The 21,432-nt window shown below is 39.1% G+C and overlaps 1 protein-coding gene across 4 annotated transcripts in view; it reads left to right on the top strand.

Moving 5' to 3' along the window:
* SSBP2 (single stranded DNA binding protein 2) overlaps positions 1-21,432 on the top strand; it is a 190,660-nt gene that overhangs the window by 154,623 nt on the left and 14,605 nt on the right. For all 4 annotated transcript variants that reach the window (XM_055790189.1, XM_055790187.1, XM_055790191.1 and 1 more), the window contains 6 exons: positions 1,895-1,930; positions 6,575-6,629; positions 9,780-9,850; positions 11,037-11,115; positions 14,158-14,186; positions 19,075-19,173. In XM_055790189.1, coding sequence (XP_055646164.1) covers positions 1,895-1,930; positions 6,575-6,629; positions 9,780-9,850; positions 11,037-11,115; positions 14,158-14,186; positions 19,075-19,173 — 369 coding nt within the window. The remainder of the gene's footprint in view (positions 1-1,894; positions 1,931-6,574; positions 6,630-9,779; positions 9,851-11,036; positions 11,116-14,157; positions 14,187-19,074; positions 19,174-21,432) is intronic.

Genomic DNA, 21,432 nt, shown 5'->3' with positions numbered 1-21,432 from the left:
ATTTCTCATCAATATTACAGGACAAAAAATTCCACTTCATTCAAAAAATACAATACTGCATGCTTTATATTTTTTCCTGTAACCCTGACGCACTGCTTGTACAAGTGCAGAGCACATCTGAAGAGAGAGCTCATTGACCTGTGAATATCCAGCTCTGTTCATAATCACACAACACTTCTGCATCTTTACATCAGTTACAACACTTCCGTAACACAAAGGTTATGCTGGGATATACTTAAAAGACATTCAGCTTCCATCCTGCAAGTAGGACAAGTTAGGTCGATGCTGTCTGGCCAGCAAGCTCTACAGAATTCGCAGCCTGCTAAGTTGCAGCTCAACGTGTACTCACCTATTTTATATAACAGAAGCACATCTTCCACTCTTAACTAGGGAATCTGGAATCAGAGAGTAGTTGCTTGCAAAGCATCAGACGTTTTTATATACTTTCTGTAAAAAGCAGTGCACTCCACTGAATTTCTTTGCAACAACTGCAAAATGAGGTAGTGTAGTAGCAGCTTGAAGGAAGAGGAGGTCAGTGAGGCATCCCATGTAAACAACAGCATCTGGTAAACAGACACAAAGGTAAAGTTTTCATTTTCATTCAGTGATCATACATCATTGATACAAAAATGTGTCCCTTTTTAGTGCTGGCAGTTGGTTAAGATGCGTCTGGCTTAACAGATTAGCCTCATTCTTTCTGTTGCTATCAATTTTTGATTTTTTAATTCTATTGATGACAGTTGGGGGGAAAAACTAGCTGAAAATACTTTCTCAGTTTTCTTTTCAATGTACTCAGCTAAAATGGATGTTAGAGTATTTTTGAACTGATAGTTGAAATAATTTCATTCTATGAAATTAATTGAGAAACCCAGTAATAGACATATTTGTAAAAATGAGTTGGCTGAGAAATTGTCTATAATCATGTAAGATGCTTATGCTACAACATAATTTTGTATTTTGTTGGTACAGTTGCTTAATTCTCTACCCTGTCCTCCTATAATAGCACTGGTCTGTGCTCCTGTAGCGAGAATGATTGGAAAGGCTATCATAAAGAAGAAAACCGGATTATTCACAGGCATCTGGATTTCTCCAGGTGTCTTCTGTAACAAATACCACAATTGAATTTTAAATGAAAACAGAACACTGTCCTTTAAAAAAAAAAAAAAAAAAGAATAATGCAAAGAAATAAAACTATATCTTCTAGGTTAAAAGATATAAGACAGTTGCTTTTCCTTTTATAGGCAAGATTTTAATCAAGATTATGTATATATAAGAACATACAAATTCAGTCGATGCCTGGGTGATTCTGAAGTCCTACTGACTGAAATGCATGTGCAGCTTAAGTTTATAAACCTTATAAAGCATATTACTTTGGTAATCTTACAGTTTAACCTTTTACTGTAGCCTGCAGTCTTTACAGACCTTACTGTGGCTCTGCAATAAGAATAAGAAGACTCTTGTAGTAGATGCAAGAACTGGATTTGTACTGGACCTTGTAATTTGGTGTCTTAGAAGAGTGATGCTGGCTGTTAAAAAGGCATGCCTCAATTATTATGAAAAAATGGAGAGCAGATATCAGACCTCAGCCTACAGACATTTAAATACGTGAATTATGTTATTCATATTAATTTCATTAGGGGGGGTTCCAGGGCACAGTAATCTTAAACGGAAATGTTTTTATTTGAAATATTGGGAATTAAATTTGGTAGTGTCTATATTGTTAGTTTTGGACTTTAACATACTTAAAATGTCAAGAAGAGGGGTTTGTTTTGACAACAATAGCATGTCGTAGGAATAAACAAATAAGTGTTAACCTGTAGCTCTACATAAGTGTATGTATGGATTCCATCTCATTGCAGAAGAAATTACAATTTTGTTTCTGTTGACATTACAGATACCTTATTCTTCAGCATCTCCTGGGAACTATGTAGTGAGTACACTTGTCTGTGTTTGTATTTTTTTAAGATTTTTAATATCTTATTAGATGTTACATTTTATTCAGGCAAAGAAATAGCTGTCCAGATGTTAAGAAGAACCCTGTGTATTGGTTGAGACTGATCATCTGATCAGCACTTAGGGGTTTTTTTTTGCCATCTACTGTGCATATGTTGATGCTCATTACTAAAATCATTATCAGTCTGGTCAAAATTGCCCTGAGTGCTGTTTATTTCAGCGAACATTTATATAACCTATGCAATATAATGCCTTCAATAATGAAAGACAAAAAACCCCCCAGCTTTCTTGGGAACACCATGTTGTCTGTGAGTTTCTGAACTTCTTTAGAAAAAAAGTGTTTGAAGAATTTAGACCAAGCTTTTATCTCCCCGAAGATATACAAATGGGTCCTTATAACTGACATTATAAAGGAAATACTTAGTTTCATAATTAACTTCTGAAGGCTTGAAAATTCTTTTTTTTTCTTTATAGTCCATTATGGCTTCATTTCACAGACATTGTCTTAATTTATTATGGATTAGTTGGTATTGTTTTTTCTTGGTCTGTACTTTAGAATGAAATAGTTAAAACTTTGTAGTAGGTCCAGCATTAAGCTCTGATTCAAAAGAATACAAAATGCTGACCCTCTCCCTAGCATTTAACAAATACACTTTACCTATCAACGAAATGTTTTTTTGTTGGAGTATATACTGCTGATTTTTGTCTCTGTCCCAAGAGATTAACTGTATGTTTTTAGAGTCTTTATTGTTGTTGTTACTGTTGTACTTAGATTATTTGTACTTCTGATGTACTCTGCTAAGGCATGTTGTTTCATCTGTTTCTATCGCATGTTTAGTGCTGGTGTCACAGGGTAGCGAGGGAGAAATATATATGTCTAGAATGTGTCTGTATATATATGTACATGTATATATGTTTATACATATACACACATGTATATGTTGGGTGCCAAATTGCTGTGGGTCGGTCAGGTCTCGGTAGATCTCTGTTTTGATATTCCATGTTTTATCACCTGAAGGTTAGGCAACTGCAAGGTGGTGGCTTTAACCGGCACAAAGGCGGAAGCTATTTCAGAATGTGGAAATAGCAGGTTGTTCACCGTGGAGACAGTACACCAGTATTTTTTGATCTGTTTGTGCTGCCTATGGGTTTCTCTTACTTTTGGTCTTTGTAAGAGGGATGTTGCTGCAGAGCTAGAGCTGAAGGATGGATTAAAGGATGAGTTTGTTTTGTTTAGACAAAAGCAGTTTCTTTTGTCCTTTATTTAGACAATTATCTGTGAAAAAGTTTATGATTCTCAGAAGTGTCCATAACTGTAGGACTCATTTTGCCACATGTTTAGTGGAAACATTCCAAATCTGCTGATCTCCAAACCAGTTCTTTCAATGCAGAACTTCATAGATTTCCCTATGTTGGGAAGAGGCTGTGTTGGTTTTGCCCTAGACATTAGCGATCAGTTATTCTTGCAGATTTTTAAGATGTTTTTTGAATATTTGACTTCATATTCTTGTCTTTAAAAAGTATGAAATCCTAAGAAACTAGAAAAGGAGATACTATAAAAAAAATATTCTAAAGAAGCAAACCTAAGTAAAACACACATTGTAGTAGTGGACTGTTTTGGTGTACTTGCATCAAAGGTCAGCTAGGATAAACGGCTTGGACAAAGAGGGTATTGCCATATTTCAGTGTATAGATAGGAGAAAGAGTAAAGAGGTGATTTAACCTCTTTCAGTGGCAGTGATGAAACTGATGCCGGAATGGTCCATCTAGCTGGCAACGTTGAAGGGAAATCAAGAGATGTGCAAGAGATGCAAGAATGAAATACACAAAAGATTGAGTTATTGGAGAAGATGCCTGAGCCTCTGATCAGATGTGCTCTGTGAACTGCAGCGGCGCTAGTTGGAAGGGTTGCTGCCTGATTCCTTGTCCTCACTCTCCTGCTGAAGGTTACCATTCCTTCAGGTCTGCCTCCAGAGTTCTTTGGATGAGTTACCCTCTTCGTCCAAAACAACTGAGGTTGACTGAAGCATTTAGAGAACCAGGTCCTTGCTGAAGCACTTCAGTTGACCCAAGATCAGTGGGGGGACACTTGCAGAGGGAGCTCCAAGCTGAGCTTGGCTGAGGCAGCCACTGGCGGAGGATAGTGGTGAAGCAGCTGAGGTGGGCCAGGTGTTGAAATCTTCTTCTGCCAGCATAAATGCCTGTGCAGTGCATGTCTTGGCTGATGCTGAGAGACTAGTCGTGCTTCAGAAAGGCTCACTACATTTTGGAAAAGGAACGCGTGAACTCCAGCGGACAAACAGCTAAATAAGCAAAACTGGGGGCAGTGGTTTCCAAGAGAGCAGGTGTCTGGGGACTAGGTGTGGGTTGTAGAGCTCTTCAAGCAGCTTTTTAGCCAAAGGGGTTGTGATCTGGAACTACATGCCCTGAGAGCTTAATCTGGTTAGTTTATTGGACAGTTTTTGAGAAATAATTCCATTACATATTAATATATTCTCAGAGTGAAAAGAGTTGATACCAAGAGGCTTTCTGAGAGAACACAATATACAAACAGTGTAAATGCAAATCTGAAATCAGATGCAGAAGTTAGTAGTGAAGATAAGTAACTTTTCTAATAAATGACCAGGTAGTGGATTCTACACCTCTTCATGTGATGCTGAAAAATACATATTTTTATGCAATCAAAAACGAAATCAAGTTAGTGAGCTTAGTGCACAAGTACTTGGGTAAAAAGTCATAGCCTATGATGCCTAGAGGGTCATCGATGTGACCCAAGGTCCCTTTGAATTTGGAGTCTGTAGCTCTTCAGCAGCAACGGGGAGTTTCTCACTGCTGAGGGCTGAGTACGTCTTTCAGACAGCTTTGGCAAGCCTGACCTAACACATTCATTTCTGATTCAGTTGTGATTTGGGCAGGGCAAAAAGCTTATGTGGCTGCTGGCAGTACGAACTGAAGTTGTGGTTATGCCTGGATTTTTATAAGCTGGTCTGTGGGTTTCATGGCGGAGCAAGCCTTTGTTCTAGCGTGCTTTATAAAAGACTCTACTTGGTGACCTTGCTTAGTTCACAACCAAGGGGAGGCACAAGGTGAAGAACTGGTAGGTGAGCTCTGTAACAAGGGCATGAAGTTATATACTTGTTGACTTGACTGCAGGGATGTGCTGCTGCCCCTGGGTACAAGATTTTCTGTTTCATCTACAATTAACGTCAGGTTGATCACCAGGTGGCAGGCAGGGATGCGTCCCCATGCAGGTATTTTACTTGTACAAACCTGCAGAGGAGTGGCGTCAATCAGAATGTTACTGCCTTTGATTGTCTGAAAGTGGTGTTTTCTAGTATGTTATTGCTAAACATTTTGTAAGAAATGTTACTAAGTAGGCCATGGAGAAACAGTGTCTGTTGTTTTAAATCCAAGACTTCTCTGCCTCCTTCCAAAATATCTTGGTGAATTATAGCAAATCTCAGCAAAGAGCTTGTCAGCAGACAGGAACAACCAAACCTTTATATTCAGTGCCACTGGAAAAATATTCCTGTCTGGAACAGTATCTGCTATTTTAAAGTGTAACAAAAGGGATAAAAATACAGTAAGTCATATGGCAATGAAAATAATCATCTGTTGGTAGCAATATGTGTAATTTTTCTATGGGAAGTCAGTATCTATTGACTTCTGTTGGCACAGATATTTTTACCAAACTGGATCTTGGTAGTTTTTCACATTACTTAAAAATATTAGTGGATCTACAAACATGGGAAGCAGGATGTTACAGTTCTGTTCTTAGAAAACAATTTGGGTGTTTAGAATAAAATTCTTAGAAAGATTCTTAAAGAACCTTAAAAAGGTTGTTTAAACAACCAGAGCAGCTTATGTGCAGTTCTTAGTCATAAACAGATCTGTAACACAGAAATACTTAAAACTAACAAAATAGATGTTCCTTGATGGGGTTTTTGGGGTGTTTTTTTTTTTTTTCAATCTTTGGTTTAGCAGTCTAGGCAAGGGATACAGCTGTACCCAGCATTATCCTGACTTCTAAAATCCATTTGTCATTAACTTGAGAAGAAATTCTGTGTACAGATGTTTCTTAAAAAAAATGTAGGCTATTATACAGACAGAATGAAGATGCCTATGGCAAGTCTGCCTAAAAAAGAAAGCTTTCTGAGGGTGGTTAGGCTCTTCTGTCCCCACAGGACACCCCCTTGTTTTGTGCTTAGGAAACATCGGTTAGCCTGCCATTGACTGTGAACAGAGTACAACAAAACAGCAATGCCAGCTGAAAAAAACAGCGGTCATAAAAGGAGGTTGAGGGAATTAAATATAACTGTCTTAAGCCCTGCTCCAAGTAATTTTCTTGTGTGACTCACAGCATGACACAGAATTACTGACGAATGGATATTCGTGAGTCTGTATACCTACATGCATCAGAAGTCTGTGCCGGAGCTTGGTGACCAATTACCTAGTCTTAGTCTGGGACAAGCTGTTCCACTAGCTTATCAGAAAATGTGCATGTTTTTACCAAATAAGTGACTCATGACATTCGCAAGACTTTTTTTTTTTTACTGTGTTTGTTTTTTACCGTAGTATGTTTTTGCCTTCCATGCTAACTGACATTTTCTACTCCCTCTAGGGTCCTCCAGGAGGTGGAGGGCCACCAGGAACACCTATCATGCCTAGCCCTGCAGGTACTGAAATGTACTCAGAATGACAAAATATAATTATAAGGCATTTTAGGAAGTACACAAATTATTTTTCAGACTTTCATTTTGATAAAGAATCAGGTAATGGTAAACTACTGGGTTTATACTTTCAGTATAATTTTTTTCCATGTGCTTTCCCTTCCTCTCTCTTGCAGCTGTGTTGTAGAAATACAAAGCATTGTATCTCTGCAATTCAGGGCAACTGATTTCTTTGGCTTTTGAGCCCATCTTTTCCTGCACAATCTCAGCAATAGCAAGTTAAAAATGAAAGAAGACGCAGTCTTTATTTGCTTTTGCTATCATTCTTTGAAACAATTCCACCAGTTTGGAAATAGATTTCTGAATCTGGTGAAACGTCCCTGTAGTATCCTATGGGATAGACCTGACTAACAGGTGGCTTTGCGTGATGAGCTGCTTCCCGTAGCTGTGTCATCTGACAGCAAGGTTGCGCCGGACCAGCTGTCCTCTGTCTTGCAGTGGAGGAGTATGGCCCCACAGGAGCCACCACCATGTCCTACCGGTGATCTGTTCCCAGAACTTCAGCTGCCCCGTTGTTGCCCTAAGTAACACGGTCTGTGTCTCGCAGCTCAGCCCACATGGCGATTTTGGCCGTGCAAAAGATTAGTCACATTCCTACTAATGTTTGAGGAAACAAGGAGGAGGGTGGGAAGATTCAGGATGGCTAGCTAGCTTCCCAAGGCTTAAAGATGGTCAGCTAGATAGATGTCAGCATTTCCCTCCATTGACGTTCTGCAAAGATTCTGATAGGAAGGTGGAACTGCAGGATGTGGAGAATGCTGTCCTCCCCCATGGATGTCATCAGAATTCCACTAAAATGAAGCTAATTACAACTTGTGTAACCCAGTATTCAATAGCTACTTCTTTTGGCCAGTATCTGCTTTTGTAACTTGCTTTCACCAGCTAACAGGGACCCATTCACTCCAGTGATGTTACAGCATCCTTAGTCCTTATGTCCTAATGTCCTTATGTTGTCCTCTACAGCACAAGAGGGTGGGGAGTTCCCTCACTGGCGAGAACTTCTTGCACCAATATAATACCTTCATTAAATACAATTCCAGGGTTTTAAAAAAATGCAACCTAGGATGAGGTGTGGGGCTTCCTTGTTCCTGTCATTGGTAAAAAAAGTTAATTAATGCAAGCTGGCATTTGAAAGTGAGAATCTTTTAACATAAAGGCTATGGACAGCCTGCACTTTCCCAAGCATCCAGCACGCCGCAGTTACGGCACATCAGGCTGTCTGTGTGCAGCGCAGGTAAAGCTTCTGGTGACGGTGGTTCCCATTTTCAGTTAAAGACTCAAAAGATGTTTTAAGGCCCTGTTTTCTTAAGTACAAAAACACTTAGAAATTGGCCACCTGAGGGTTTTATAAAGGTATTTACTTGCCTCTGAGACAGCCAGGCTCCGAGGGTTCCCATGGCCCACCCAGCCCGCATGTATTTTTACATGAGCCAGCAGAACATGCAGAGAGCCAGGGATGTGTGTTGTGAAAGTGTCTGGTGGTTGAAGAACTTTTTGCCTACCTCACTGAATCTAAAAATGACTTTTCTGTAGGCAAAAAGCTTTTTTTCCCTGTCTTTCTCAAACAGTGTATTTGAATGTTCTAGTGATACACAGTGCTCTGTGTATAATGGAATTATTTACTCACCAAGGTAAATTAACGCTTAGAAAACTGTCTCAGAAAGATCAAGGAATGGACAAAACCTTGATTTTAACTTCCCAGTGTACACAGCAGTACGTTCCTGCGGGAGGCCGGGATGCATTCCCAGTTCCAACACATTTCAGGGATCTGGACTTTCTTGTTTTCACTACTTTTGACTCAAAATTCCCCCGTTACCTTGTCTCGGAAAAGGAATCACAGCTTAGCAGTGTTTTTTCTGTTTGTTGTTAATCTCAAAACTCTGGTTCAAAAAGGTGGTATGGTCTTTTGGAGGCTCTAGGTACAGAGTACTAAGCTATTTATTGTTTCTGCAGATGCTATAGATGTACTGATTTCCCAGAGTTACTCATATTTTTTTTTAAATCATGCCTTCCACTTAGGGATGTATTTAGATTTTCCTTAGGTTGTTCCCCTCTCAGGGAACCTTTTCGTTACACAGCCTATCTCTGTCAAGTTCTCTTGGGAAAGGTTTTTGCCTAATTTGTCTACTATATCTGCTGGGGGGGTGAGTGTGTGTGTGTGTGTGTGTGTGCCTTTCATATGAATATTGATGAAAGGTTGTAAGACATATTGTGTCTTAGCAGTGGGGCTGAGCTGCAGATGAGAATGAGTAATTTGTAGCCACTAGTATTTCTTAGGCATTAGTTTCTTAAGTTCAATCAGAAGAATTATCTGGGTTCACTCCTGCATTTCAGCTCCAGAGGTGATCTCCCTTGAAGTCCCTGTGAATTGATTGCATGAAAAGGACTGAGGTGCAATATAGCTCTGTCAGTGTCTGGCAAGACCGTGAAACTCTTGGCAGAACTTAGCAGCTTGAAGCACCAGGCTGTGCCAGGATGGTTTTGCTGGTTTGGACTCAGTTTTTTCTGAAGCATTGCTCCGCACTGTACCATGAAGATACATCAGCTAAAGCTGTCCTTAGAGTGAGGATCTTTGCACAATGTTCTGCTGAATAGTTAGATATATCCAAAATCAAACAGACTGACATGGATGAGAATAAAAAGTTTTCACGTGCTATACTAACTTGCAGTCTGTATAACGAGAAGCTGTTCATCATTTATTACAGATGGAAAACAAATTACAGGAAGTATTGATAAGAAAGAAACTCCTGTTTTATAGAGAGTATTGAAGATGAGTGAAGTAATTTGGAACTCCAGGAAGAAGGGTTTATGGAATTAAATAGTTACAGATACTTGATGATTTATAAACCTTTTAATAGTCATGCATAAAACTGGAGTCTAGAAGTAGTCACTTAGGGACCATTGCAATTATTTCTTTTCATAGCTCTGTTGTGTGGTAGCAATAGATAGAAAAGGAATGAAGACTTCCATTATATTGCCACTGTGTATCAGTGATTCAGGCACAGGAATAATATGAACAAAATTACAGGAAATGTATTAGGTGAGCAGTTTTATTGAAAGGTATATATTAGTACTTAAAATAATCTCTTATTACAGATTCAACCAACTCTGGAGACAACATGTACACTTTAATGAATGCAGTGCCACCTGGACCCAACAGACCTAATGTAAATATGAATCTTGTTATTTATTTCTTTGAATTATACAGCCTTTTTTAATCCAAACCCTACATTTCCATCACCTATCATTATAGTAATACTAACTTTTCCATTTTTATGGGTGACAGGGGACGACAGAGTTTGTCACACTAGGGTGCAACAGACTTCTGTGTATAGGACGTCATCTTAGGAGATAGCCCTAAGCATTAGCTCCCACAGCATTCAGACTTCGGTTACAAAATAGTATCTAGCCTTGAAAAGGGAGGAGAAAATTCCTGAAAGTGACCCAGTATAATGTTGCCCTGCCGTTCTGTAAAAAAGCTAAAAGTGATGCTTCTGAGAAGAAACAAACTTCCCTGTTTATCTTAGTGGATGTTAAGAATGAAACCTATTGATAACAGTTGTCTCATGTGACTAATGTAGCCTAAATTTTAGCAGTTGTAGAGCTGACAAAAGAATGGATTACTGGGCAGAACTTGTTTCTTCTCTGATCTTTCTGTGTGCCTTCAGTTTTGTTATATTTCTCTGTTTACAACCGTATTTCATTTAATATTGATCCATATTAAGCACCTGTTTGAAAAAAAAGGCAGGTAGAACTTAAAAATACAGATATTTAGATATGCTAAACGATTACACGGTGAATTTTACAAAATTTTATAATAACATTCATGTCTTTAAGTTTTTGAGAACTAAATTTAAGGGTGGTATCTGAAATCGGCAGCAACTGCTCATGCTACAGAGGTATTGCAGGGTAGTCCAGCTGTCAGTATGGATAAGACGGGGTTTGAAAGCTGTTAATCAATCACTTACATATTGAAAAGCATCATAAATTTACCTGTAAGTTCAGTGGGAGTAGAGCTAAGTCGACACTAGCAGGTTTGAAAGTCATACACAAAGTATTCAAGTAAATAATAAATTTTTCCTAAGTTATATTCCAGCCTCCAGAAGTGAGAGTTTCCAAAAAAAATCATGAAGGCAGCATTGGAAAAGGTGAACAAAAGCAGTGATGTTTTTTGCAGTCTTGACATGAAAGACACTTGACTTGTGCACTCAGAGCTGGGACTGTGCATTTTTTCTTCACTTTTGCTTTTTGTTTTTTTTTGTTTTTTTTTCCTGAGAAATACTTTCTTCTCATTAGATTATCCACAGAAAATTGTGCAGTAACACCAGGTTTTAATGTCTCATCCTTTTGTAGTTTCCAATGGGGCCAGGATCAGATGGACCTATGAGTGGACTGGGTGGTATGGATTCACATCATATGAATGGATCATTAGGTAATGATAGTAAATATTACAAACATTGTGAATTTTCAATGACTAGTGCCGTTTTCTACAACTAGTTCTCTGACATATGTAGAAGCCTTTATGTAAAAATCTTTCAAAAACTGAAAAAGCTGTATATACATCAATAAGAAGTATTAAGATACTTTTTAAGCATATGAGTCGGCATACATCATGCACCTCTGGAAGAAAAATGCTATCTTCCATTTATATAAGAGAGTATAGTTTTAATCCAGCTGATGAAAACCAGTATAAAAGCATACCATCACAGTAACATAGAGGTGAAAACCATTATTATTTACATCTCTTGTTCTTTGAAAACCTTGGGAAGGTGTCATTGTGACATGCTGTTGCACATTCTTACCAATTACCTGAGAGTAAGTTTCTGCATATTTTGATGTATATGTTCAGCTGGTTTTATCCCAACATTTTGGTATCCTCATTTGTTCTGTACTTAGCCATGTGTCTGTTAAGTGTGAGTATTATTACTCCATCCCCATTGGAAGCTTGAGACAGGTGCCAACTTTTAATGCACCCAAGAGAACATGAATTTTTATCAGGGCCTGCAGAGACAGGAGGAACAGCGTACTGCCTGACGTCTGACACTATGATTTTTGAAGGGCTCATATTAGAGGAGAAGCCTTGCACAACTCTGCAATACACACACGGCTTTATCTCCTGACTATCCCGGCAAACTCTTTGCTCTTACACTTTGCTGGAAGCGTGATAGACACTTGAAAGGGATTTAAGAAACAAGCCACAGCTAAATAAGTTGCATTTATGCCTTCCTCTTCCATACCCCCAAGGTGGATAAATACCTTGTTTTTATTTCTGCTCATACGCTAACGCCAGGCCGGTAGCTCTGAATACAATTCTTGTGTTACACTTCACATCTGCCTGCACCAAACACCATCAGTCACGCAGGAAACGATGCAGGGGGAACCTTGGGCTGCAAAGACTTGAGAGCACACTTCTTCTGTCCCCCAGATCCACCAGCAACGTTCTCTTTTAAATCTGGGAGCTGGCCTGATGCTCGCAAGAGGCACCAGCAACACTGCGCAGAGCAGTGGTTTCCTTTATGGGGAGAAGCTCAGGCAAGCTAGACACAGGTCAGGCGGGCAGAAGCCAAGCTGCCAATGTTGCCCCTTGCTTCTGTCCCCAGAGAAAAGCTCTGTGAACCTTCCCAGGCATGGACCAACCTAAAGTCCATACCGTTCAAGTCCGTACCACCATCATGGGTGGAGATCTATCGCTCGTAGCCCAAAAGATGGAGGCTGTGAGACAGCAATTATGAATAGGTATGACAAAAGGAAAAATTCAAAGAGGCTATGACGAGATGAGAAAAAGCATTAAGCCATCAAACCTCATTTAGCAAACACGTTTTGAGTGATTACAATTCAGCAGTAGGCATCTTATCTCATAATAGATTTATCTTTTTTCCTAGGAAAGCATGTCCCTAAAATTCCTAGATTATTTTGCATAAGGACACTTTGTGATTTTACAGCCTTTCTTTATTATATATTACAATCCTAAAATGGATTTTTGCTTTAATTAATAATGATGCACATTACATTAGATTCAAATAAATGAAAAACTATGTAAAATGTAATCACATCTTTTCCTCTCACTTTCTATAGCCTGAAAATTATTTCTTAGTTAAAAGAAAAAAATAAATTGAAACAGCTGTGGAAGGATTTTACATGTAACCGGCATTTGGCTAGTTACTTTCTCTAGTGACAGTGATGAAGTGCTTAGTCAAATTAATGATGACTGCTTTATAGGGGTAACTTCATACCTAAGCGGGAACCTGAGTTCTTTAAGGGGAGGAGGGCTGGGAGGCGTCTGCTATATTTGTTTCCATGCTGCAGTTGGGAGCTGTATCACATAATCAGATGGATAAATTGGTCCCAGTTGATCTTGAACTTCAACTTCTTTGACCACAAGCGTTCTATTGGATATCTGTTCACAGCTGTGATGGTTAGAAAGAAATCGTTTCCTGACTTCCACCAAAATTTATCCTTTGGGCTGTGTATGACAAAGTAATTCTTCATAACATTTACATATCTGATGTATTTATAGAGAGAAATCATATTCCTTCTCAGCCTTAATTTGCCTGGCTAAGTATAGTAAGTTATTTCAGTCTCTCCCACAACTCCATTTTCTTGTTTTTTTCTGTTACTCTCCTAATTTTGTATTTGCTACTCGTCTAGAATTTATCTTTCCTGAAAATAGGTGACCAGAACTGTTTACTGTTTGTTGCTGCTAAAAATGCTTTTCTTGATACATCCATCCAAAAGTTTTATTTCCTTTATTCTTGGCTTTTTGTGAGTGAGGGCTACAGCATGTAAAAAAAAAAATATTTTTAATAGTCTTGCACTCATTATATTTAATTTTATTTGGTTTCTGTTACTGTGGTCGCAGGATCGTCTGCTTTCTTCTGGAAGATACTGTCACCATCAGTACTGGTAATGCATCAAAACTTGATGCCACTTCAGCCAATTTCAGCAGTAGGCTTCTGCTTCTGGGAGCAAAGACATTGATGAAACCCCTCCAGCTGACCTTAGAGATAGTAGTGCTCTTTTTTTCCCCAGAAATACCAACTTTGACTAGGTAGCCATGATTTTGCTTTTTTTTCTCATGCTGAAGCAACATTTCCCATTGGTGGATATACCCCAGATTAACGGTGTTACCCATACACTACCATGGCTAAAACGACAGAGAGGCTGGACATACAGTTTCTTGAGTTGTGCTGGGCTGTCTCGTCCTGAAAGGATGCCATCCAGATAACCGATACAGATCAGAAGTGTGTTCCTTCATTCTTTTCTCATTTTTCGCACCAGGTATCTACACAGAGAAGGGGCTAATCATATTCAATACTGACTGTAATTACTTTTGGTTGTTCTAAAATACTGCTGTTATACTATATTTACTATTTTTATATAATTATATACATAGTTATATACATTTACTATGGAAAAAATTCTGAGATTGACTTCAGCTCAAAATTAACTGAATGATTGTCTGTTTTAATTTAAGGCTCAGGAGACATGGACAGTATTTCCAAAGTGAGTATCTAACCAAATATTTAGAATTTTTAGAATGTTTCACTGCAAACATATTTTCTTTGTCTCTGTTACAAAGCTTTTTGTTATGTGTCTACATATTCTGCTTGTCAACTCTTTGGAGGCTATGCAGACAGAATATAGTATTAACTGAAGATTTTAAAAAGCATATAATCAATAGGGAGTATAAATACACTTATTCCCTACTGTGTAATAATGTATATTAATGAATGTGATTAATTACATCCAATTCATGATCTGATTGATTATGCTATAATCTTCCATACTGTTAAGACAAGTGAATATAGTTCTAATAATCAATTTTAGTTAAATGTAAATTTGGGGAAAATATCATTAGGATGTAACATTTATGCAGTGTGTGATTGCTTTTGTCACCTCTGTAAGGCAATGTTAATACCTTAATCATTAGTATAAGTTCCTAAAAGATAGCTTAAGAAGTTGTTTCAGAAGAAGCACGATTTTCACATCACAGCTGTTAAAATAGTTGGAAATGATTGTGAGTTTAAACTGCAGGGGGTTTGCATCTATGAAAATAATCCTGTGGTTGAATGTGTCACTTCTTCCCTCGAAATAAAACTACATAAGTTATCATCCTTAATTTAGAAATTAACGAGCTGATGTGGTATTGATAAAGTGACACACATCTGTCCCCTGCAAAACACTGTTTTGTACTCTGCATCTTCAGATGTAACTGACTGACACTAATACATCAGTGCAGTCATCTCCCTGCACTGTCATACTTTTGATCTGTAAATACAGAAATTGATGAAGAGGTTGTTTCAGTTAAAATTTTGTAACTCATTTGTTTGCAGCGAAGTTCTTAACAGTCTTCCAAGAGGGAAGTATGCGTTTGTTTTGAGCGTGTCAGCCACCAGTGCGTGTCGGTTGCCTCAGGAACCGGTACCACGGTGCTGACACAAGATCTGTCCCGCTGCAGGCTTTGCCGTTTCCAGTCTGTCAGAGGCAGGTCTGCCCGTGCTGCAGTCATGCTGGGGACCTTGCTGTAGGTCCCTTCTCGGGAGCTATGAGGAGATGCCAACACGTAGGGAACAAAATGCTTGCCCAAATCCCCATGGATTAACACAGAAGTTTATAGTGTGAATTTGCTGAGCATACACTTCCAAGTGTTCAAAATGCAGGAATCATTCTTCACTTAGTGATACATGTTTTTCTATCCAAAGAGGAGGAGGAGGACCCTGTACAGTTCCCCAGTTTGTGGCCTTCTGGCGGTGTGGTATGGCGGAGGGGTAGCCTGACCAGCGTACTTGGTGTATATCTTGCCTAGAGAGAACCTCAGCAAGATGTGTCCAAGACCACTGCTCCTCCTTTGAAGGAGCAGCATCTATAGCAATCCATATTTTTATACATTTTTAAGGTCCGTAACATTTTTGGGCTCTGCAGAGAGTAAAATGACGGATTGAAATGACCATGTTGCCTTGTTTGCGCCGTGCTTAGATGTGCAGTGAGGGATTCAGTAAAAGCCTCCAATGAGATAATGAGTGTACAGCACTTTTTAAATCAGTGCCCATACTTTTTGTCAGTATTTTTATTGCAAACTGCAGCATTTTTTAAGGAAAAAAAAAAACCACCAAAATATTTCCATGAGCTTGCCACAGAATTATTTTTAAAAGCCCGTATTCAAATCATTGGCATTAAGTATCTGTGTATGCACTAATACAAGTATTGGGAGCTCTGAAAACTCAGATCCATAAATTTACTTGGAAGTCTTGTAATTTGTTCACCTTAATAAATAACTCATGGAAATCACATTTGATGCATGTTTATTTTTTTTTAATAACTAAAGGAAAAAGCTGCCAACTGTGGAAGTAACAGAGTTGTCCTGTTACACCATTTTATCTTTTTCTGAGTAGCCCTGCCCAATATTGGTAGCATCACTTCATTGGCAGCAGTAAGCGTTTGGGTAGCACTGGTGATTTTGAGTAGGCAGCGGTACATAATGCTTTTGAAACTTGGATGGAAATGTTCTGCTTCTAAGGAATAGTCGATTCCTGGGGTTGATGCATCTGCTTTCCAACTTTGTACACAGTTACCAGGATTGTTCTTGCTGAGGCAACAGCCTCCCTGCATACATCACCAGCTAGTCTTGCGGCTGGCTTTTTCACAAGTAGATTGGCAGTGATAGAAGTTGTTCACTGACGTTAACACCATTTTGGGGTGCTTGGTGTTCAGGCACAGGTCTTCAGTGGAGTAAAATGCGTTTTAGGGGATCAGGTTATCAGTTCCCAGGAGCTGTAGAAAATTAATCCAGTCTTGGTAGAATCAGCGCAGCTCACAGCATTCAGAACAACGTTTTCTAGAGAAGATTTTAATTTAATTGACTGAATGGCAAAACATGAAGTTTTTATGAAGTAGATTGAAACAAGGGAAATAAGTGAACTGAAATTATGCATATTAAATAAACATTAATAACCAGTGTTTCTTGCAGTGCCCATGGAATCCGTGCAGGCATGAAAGACATACTTGATTTGGAAAAACTCGGCTAGTGCTACAATGCTAGACCCCATACTGGCCATAAAATCAGCCCAGAGGAGTTGCTATAAAACTGTTTATGTCAGGAATTTGAACCTTTGGGGTGGCATACTGTAGTGATTGCAGAATTTCAAAGCTTTGCGCTACATGGAGTGAGATAAAATAGGGGTAAATCCACAGGAATGAAAAAAAGTGTGGGATTGTCATATAAAATAAATGTGACAAGGCCTTAGTGCTTTTAAAACTTCTATATTTGTAGATTTTAAGGCCAGAAGGGACTGGTGCAGTTCCGTAGTATGAACTCCCATGTAACACAGGCAACAGGACTTCCCTGAATTAATTCCTGCTTAAGGTACGGTAGCTGTGGTTGAACGAAAGCAATAGTTTTCAACCTTTTTCAAGCTGTGGATCCCTAGTATTTCCTATACTAACTTCACTGAACACCAGACTTACTTATCTGATGTTAATCACCTAGTTAGGCTTATAGTTCTCTTTGGTGGACATGTTGTCCAGTGATTTCTGGAGATACGGGGATCACAGTTTCAGAAGCAGTGAACTACTCTCATAAAAGCAAAAGGGCTAAGGCAGGGGTTCTGACCCAACTCTATAAGCTACATTTCAGGTGCTAATAAAAGAGTTACGCTTGCATGTTGCTTTTTATATTTACATTTGATTTTATATTTAATCTGTAAGTGCAAATAAATACACCAGGCTGAACCCATATGCGTACTTGCCCGTTCAGGCTGTGAACGGTGGTCTTCCTTCAAGGACATACGGTGAAAACATAAATGCAGCCTCTCACTAACCATACAAAATACAAAGCGGACGCTATGTCAGTGGTCAGGCATACCAGTCTGTGAATGTTGTAGCAAGAAAGTAACTTGATTTAAGTTGTGGTATTTGGTGAATCTGAGAACAACAATTTTTGTTCTCCTTGGAGGTGAAGTAAATCGGTGGAGCAGAGGAATATGCTGCAATATTTAAATGATGGGCAGTGGTCAACATGGGACTTCATGATTACAAAGAGGAGCATGCAGAAATATAGTATCAAGGGGAAGCAGAAATCATAGCTATCCCATCTTATTTTCTGTTCAGTGAACACTCCAGCGTGCATCTTTAAAGTGCCAGGGTAGGATAGATAGCCTTTGTAGTTCTGAGGAAAGTGCGAAGGAATTAAGGAGACTTTCTCTTTTTTTAATGTTTGCAATTTTTCATTCAAAGTTTGGCCTATTGCAGATTTAATTAAACTAAATGAAGACTGCATGCAGGTATTTTCAAAGTGCAAAATAACTGGGTTTTTTTAAGAAAAAATATGTATGCTAAGAGATATACCATGTCAGGATTTTAATTAAGTAGGAGTCTTAACAGTGATGGAAAGAGAATTGCTCATGCTGCAGGCATGGTAGGGTACCTTAAGTCAGCTTCGCAAAAACACCTAACTAATTGTAGTGTCTACAATAATTACGTATTAGCTGTCGAATCAGAATAATTTCTGTAACAATTACCTCGTTTCACCCTTTCTTTAAGTAACTGAATCTTGAAAGCATTTTCTAAACATTGGAGAGGTGGTTGTGCACTGCTGTGAAAAAAAGGAATTTATTTTCAGAAGCCTTTGTATTATTATTGTTTGTTAGCATTTCAGTTACACCTAGACACTGAAAAGGCTGTTTAAAATGATGTTGCATTGTGCTCTGTGCAAGCAAATAACAAAAGTAAAGCTCGTCCCGAAAGCGCCTGTGAGCCCAGTCTAGTGGCCAGCTGTTACTGGGAGCCCGTCATCTAAAACTCGTCATCTCTTTTACCCATTAACGCTCCCTATTAGCTGCGTTCAGTGAAGGGGTTTAGCACTTGAGCCACGCTTGTGAACTGCTTGTGAAACTGTATTTTAATAAACTGTGAATGCCATGAACCCCAAGGCACAGGTTTTTGCAGAGGTCTGTGTAGACCAGATCTGTCCATATGTCTACCTTTAAGTACATACTCGTAAATCACATATGTCGAGGCACAAGATCATGAACTTCGCTGAATTTGACTGCATGACTTAATGTAGTGACAGTACCTCATACACCTGTGGCAGGCATTTACAGCTTTTCAACTTCAGTAGCAGAAGATGCAGACTGTAACCTGAAAACAAGGATTACAGGCAAATAATTCTTGCTTCAGGGAAGAAAACACTACCTGACAGGTTAAAATTAGTGACTGAATCATGCAGAACCCTGCAGAGGCTTATTTTCCATCTTTGAAAATCCCACTGCATTGCACAGTACATCTTAGTGCACTGCAGTATCGTTTAAAGCGTGTCCTCGGCACACTTGGTGAAGCTGGGAGAAGAACTGAAATCTTCAACACTTAATCTCTATTTTAAAATCTTATTTGACAGAACTCTCCCAGTAATATGAGCATGAGTAATCAGCCTGGCACTCCCAGGGATGACGGTGAGATGGGCGGAAACTTCCTAAACCCTTTTCAGAGTGAGAGCGTAAGTATTTCTTTACCTGTTTGGGGGGGGTGTGTGTGTGGGGTGATGGTGTCTGTTTTCACTTTGTGAATCTTTATCTCTGTCATTGTTTAAAAAAAACAATGAACAAACAGATATTTAGTGTACTTGTAATGCAGTACTGTACCTTACTTGTTTTTTACTAGGTTCTAAAATTATAGTATTGATTTGACAAAAAAAATGTGCAAAAGACTGCTAGAAGTTGAGCTGAAACTGGAAAATCTGGGATGTGTAGACTTACCGCAGAGACTCTAGAATTTTCTAGATTAAGAGGTCCTTTGTCAATGAAAATTAGATCTGTTGAGCCATAAAAATTACACCACACATACTTGGTAACGCGCAGTGGGCATTTGTGAGGCAATATCCGAGCAGCCTAAGTACATACGGTTGGCAGATGCTTACAGCTGAGTGTGTCAGTGTGTGGTTGCCCAACCTTTGACTCCTAAACTACGTGTTTTGCAGGGAATGTCTTGTAGAGGAGGATTTACATTGAAGTACGGTTAGAGTGCTAGTAGATTGCATGTTGCAAAGATGCAGTGCGCTATTAGAGCCAGAAAAAGCAAAGGTTCCCTCTGGTGTTCATTCTGGGGAAAATGATGCTTTTTATAAATGCAGACTGCTTTTCTTGAGGCCACACAACAGGATATAGAATACGTTACAAAGCAAGACTACAGGACTGTCATACTCATATGCCTGAAGCTGGGTTTCTAAATCCACATTTAGGTTCCTAAATAGGAGTGGCCTGGTTTTTCAGAAGTGCTGAGTGGCTTCAACACTTCTGTGCTTATTGGAAATCAGTGCTGCCAGAAGTGAGTGCAACTTCATTAACTATGCCAGTGGTGAACTTCAGCTTAGCAATTATGATGACTGAACGGTTTCTGTTAGATCAGAAACCAGTCAAATTGCGTGGAAAATTTCATGGGAATCAGATTTTCGGGGTTTTGGGGTTTTCTGCTTCAACTGGTAAAAAGGAAGAGCTTCTGCATGTTAGCTGTTGGTGCCTTCATAAACAGGGCACATGTTCAAATCATGTGGAGTACTTGAGAAAGTTGGTGTGTACAACCCAAAAAGGCTGATATTTCACTATCTGACAAAAAAACCCAGTAACTACGGAACCTCCATGAAATGTGATCTGTGGTCATGGTAATCCTTGACTCTCAATTTGGCATGTGTTGCTTTGTACCGAGGGCAGGCAGTCTGACCAGCAGGCAGGCCAGTTCACCAAACTAGGGTCACGGAAAGAAGGGCATCAGTGGTACTCAAAAGCAAATCATTGTTCTCAGACACTTAGTGGATTCTAGGTGCTCCTAGGTGGTGTTTTCCTACCTGGAAGAACCTGTTTCCTTGTTTTCTCAAGGTTGTTCATAAGACGTAGTACACATCCTAGTCTACTTCAGGGTGTCAGTTCCTCTCTAACACAACTCGCATTGTGGTCCTTGGAAAATGTCTTGCCTTCTGATTCATATTGCGTTGCTTGGCTACTTAGAGTAGGCATTATTGTGAAGTCCTCCCTCAGGCAAATTTGCTGTTCACTGGGAGTTTTGGTTGGGAGTGGGGAATAGCGCTTGGCTAATAATAATTTCAAAATCACAAAACACCTTTACATCATCTTTTGATTCCTTGAAGTGATTAGCCAGGTACTTTGGCTCAGATGCAGGAACTCACTTGAATGGATGCTTCGCTTTAAGCGTTTGAGCTGGTCCCTGGCTGTGGCTAAAAATAAGCCTGATCATACCAGCTTTGCTGGCCCACTGTGGGAATGCTCAGCAGAACATGATAGGAGGAAGCCCTAAAGCAAACAAACCATCAGAGACATGACAATGGACAAAATAGACTTTACCCAGGTAGTCCATGTAGTTTACATGACAGGGAAGACCCGTCCAAAATGCTTTTTCTAATATGCTTGGGCACGTCGAAATGTCCAGCTTGAAACTTCAGCTTTGGCAGGATTTTTATTACATAACTTTTTTTGCAAAGACAAATTAATCTTTCTGGTTTTCTTACCAGTTTTCGTAACGCCTATACTTCTTGCATTTGAACATTTCCCTCTACTTACAAGGTTTTAGGCCAAATTAAGTGTTTTTGCAGTCCACAATTTTCGATTTCAAAACAAATAAAGCATACAGATGCGTACTTCTAGGCATTGTGCTGTCCCATTGATTATCGTAATGAAGTACTGCTAACTTGAGGGCAACTATAGCTTGTATAAGGGCTGTAGTTCAATTTGTGTTACAATAATAA

This window comes from Falco peregrinus, chromosome Z (assembly GCF_023634155.1).
Source record: "Falco peregrinus isolate bFalPer1 chromosome Z, bFalPer1.pri, whole genome shotgun sequence".
NCBI lineage: Eukaryota > Metazoa > Chordata > Aves > Falconiformes > Falconidae > Falco > Falco peregrinus.
This window is presented reverse-complemented; position numbering and strand designations above follow the sequence as displayed.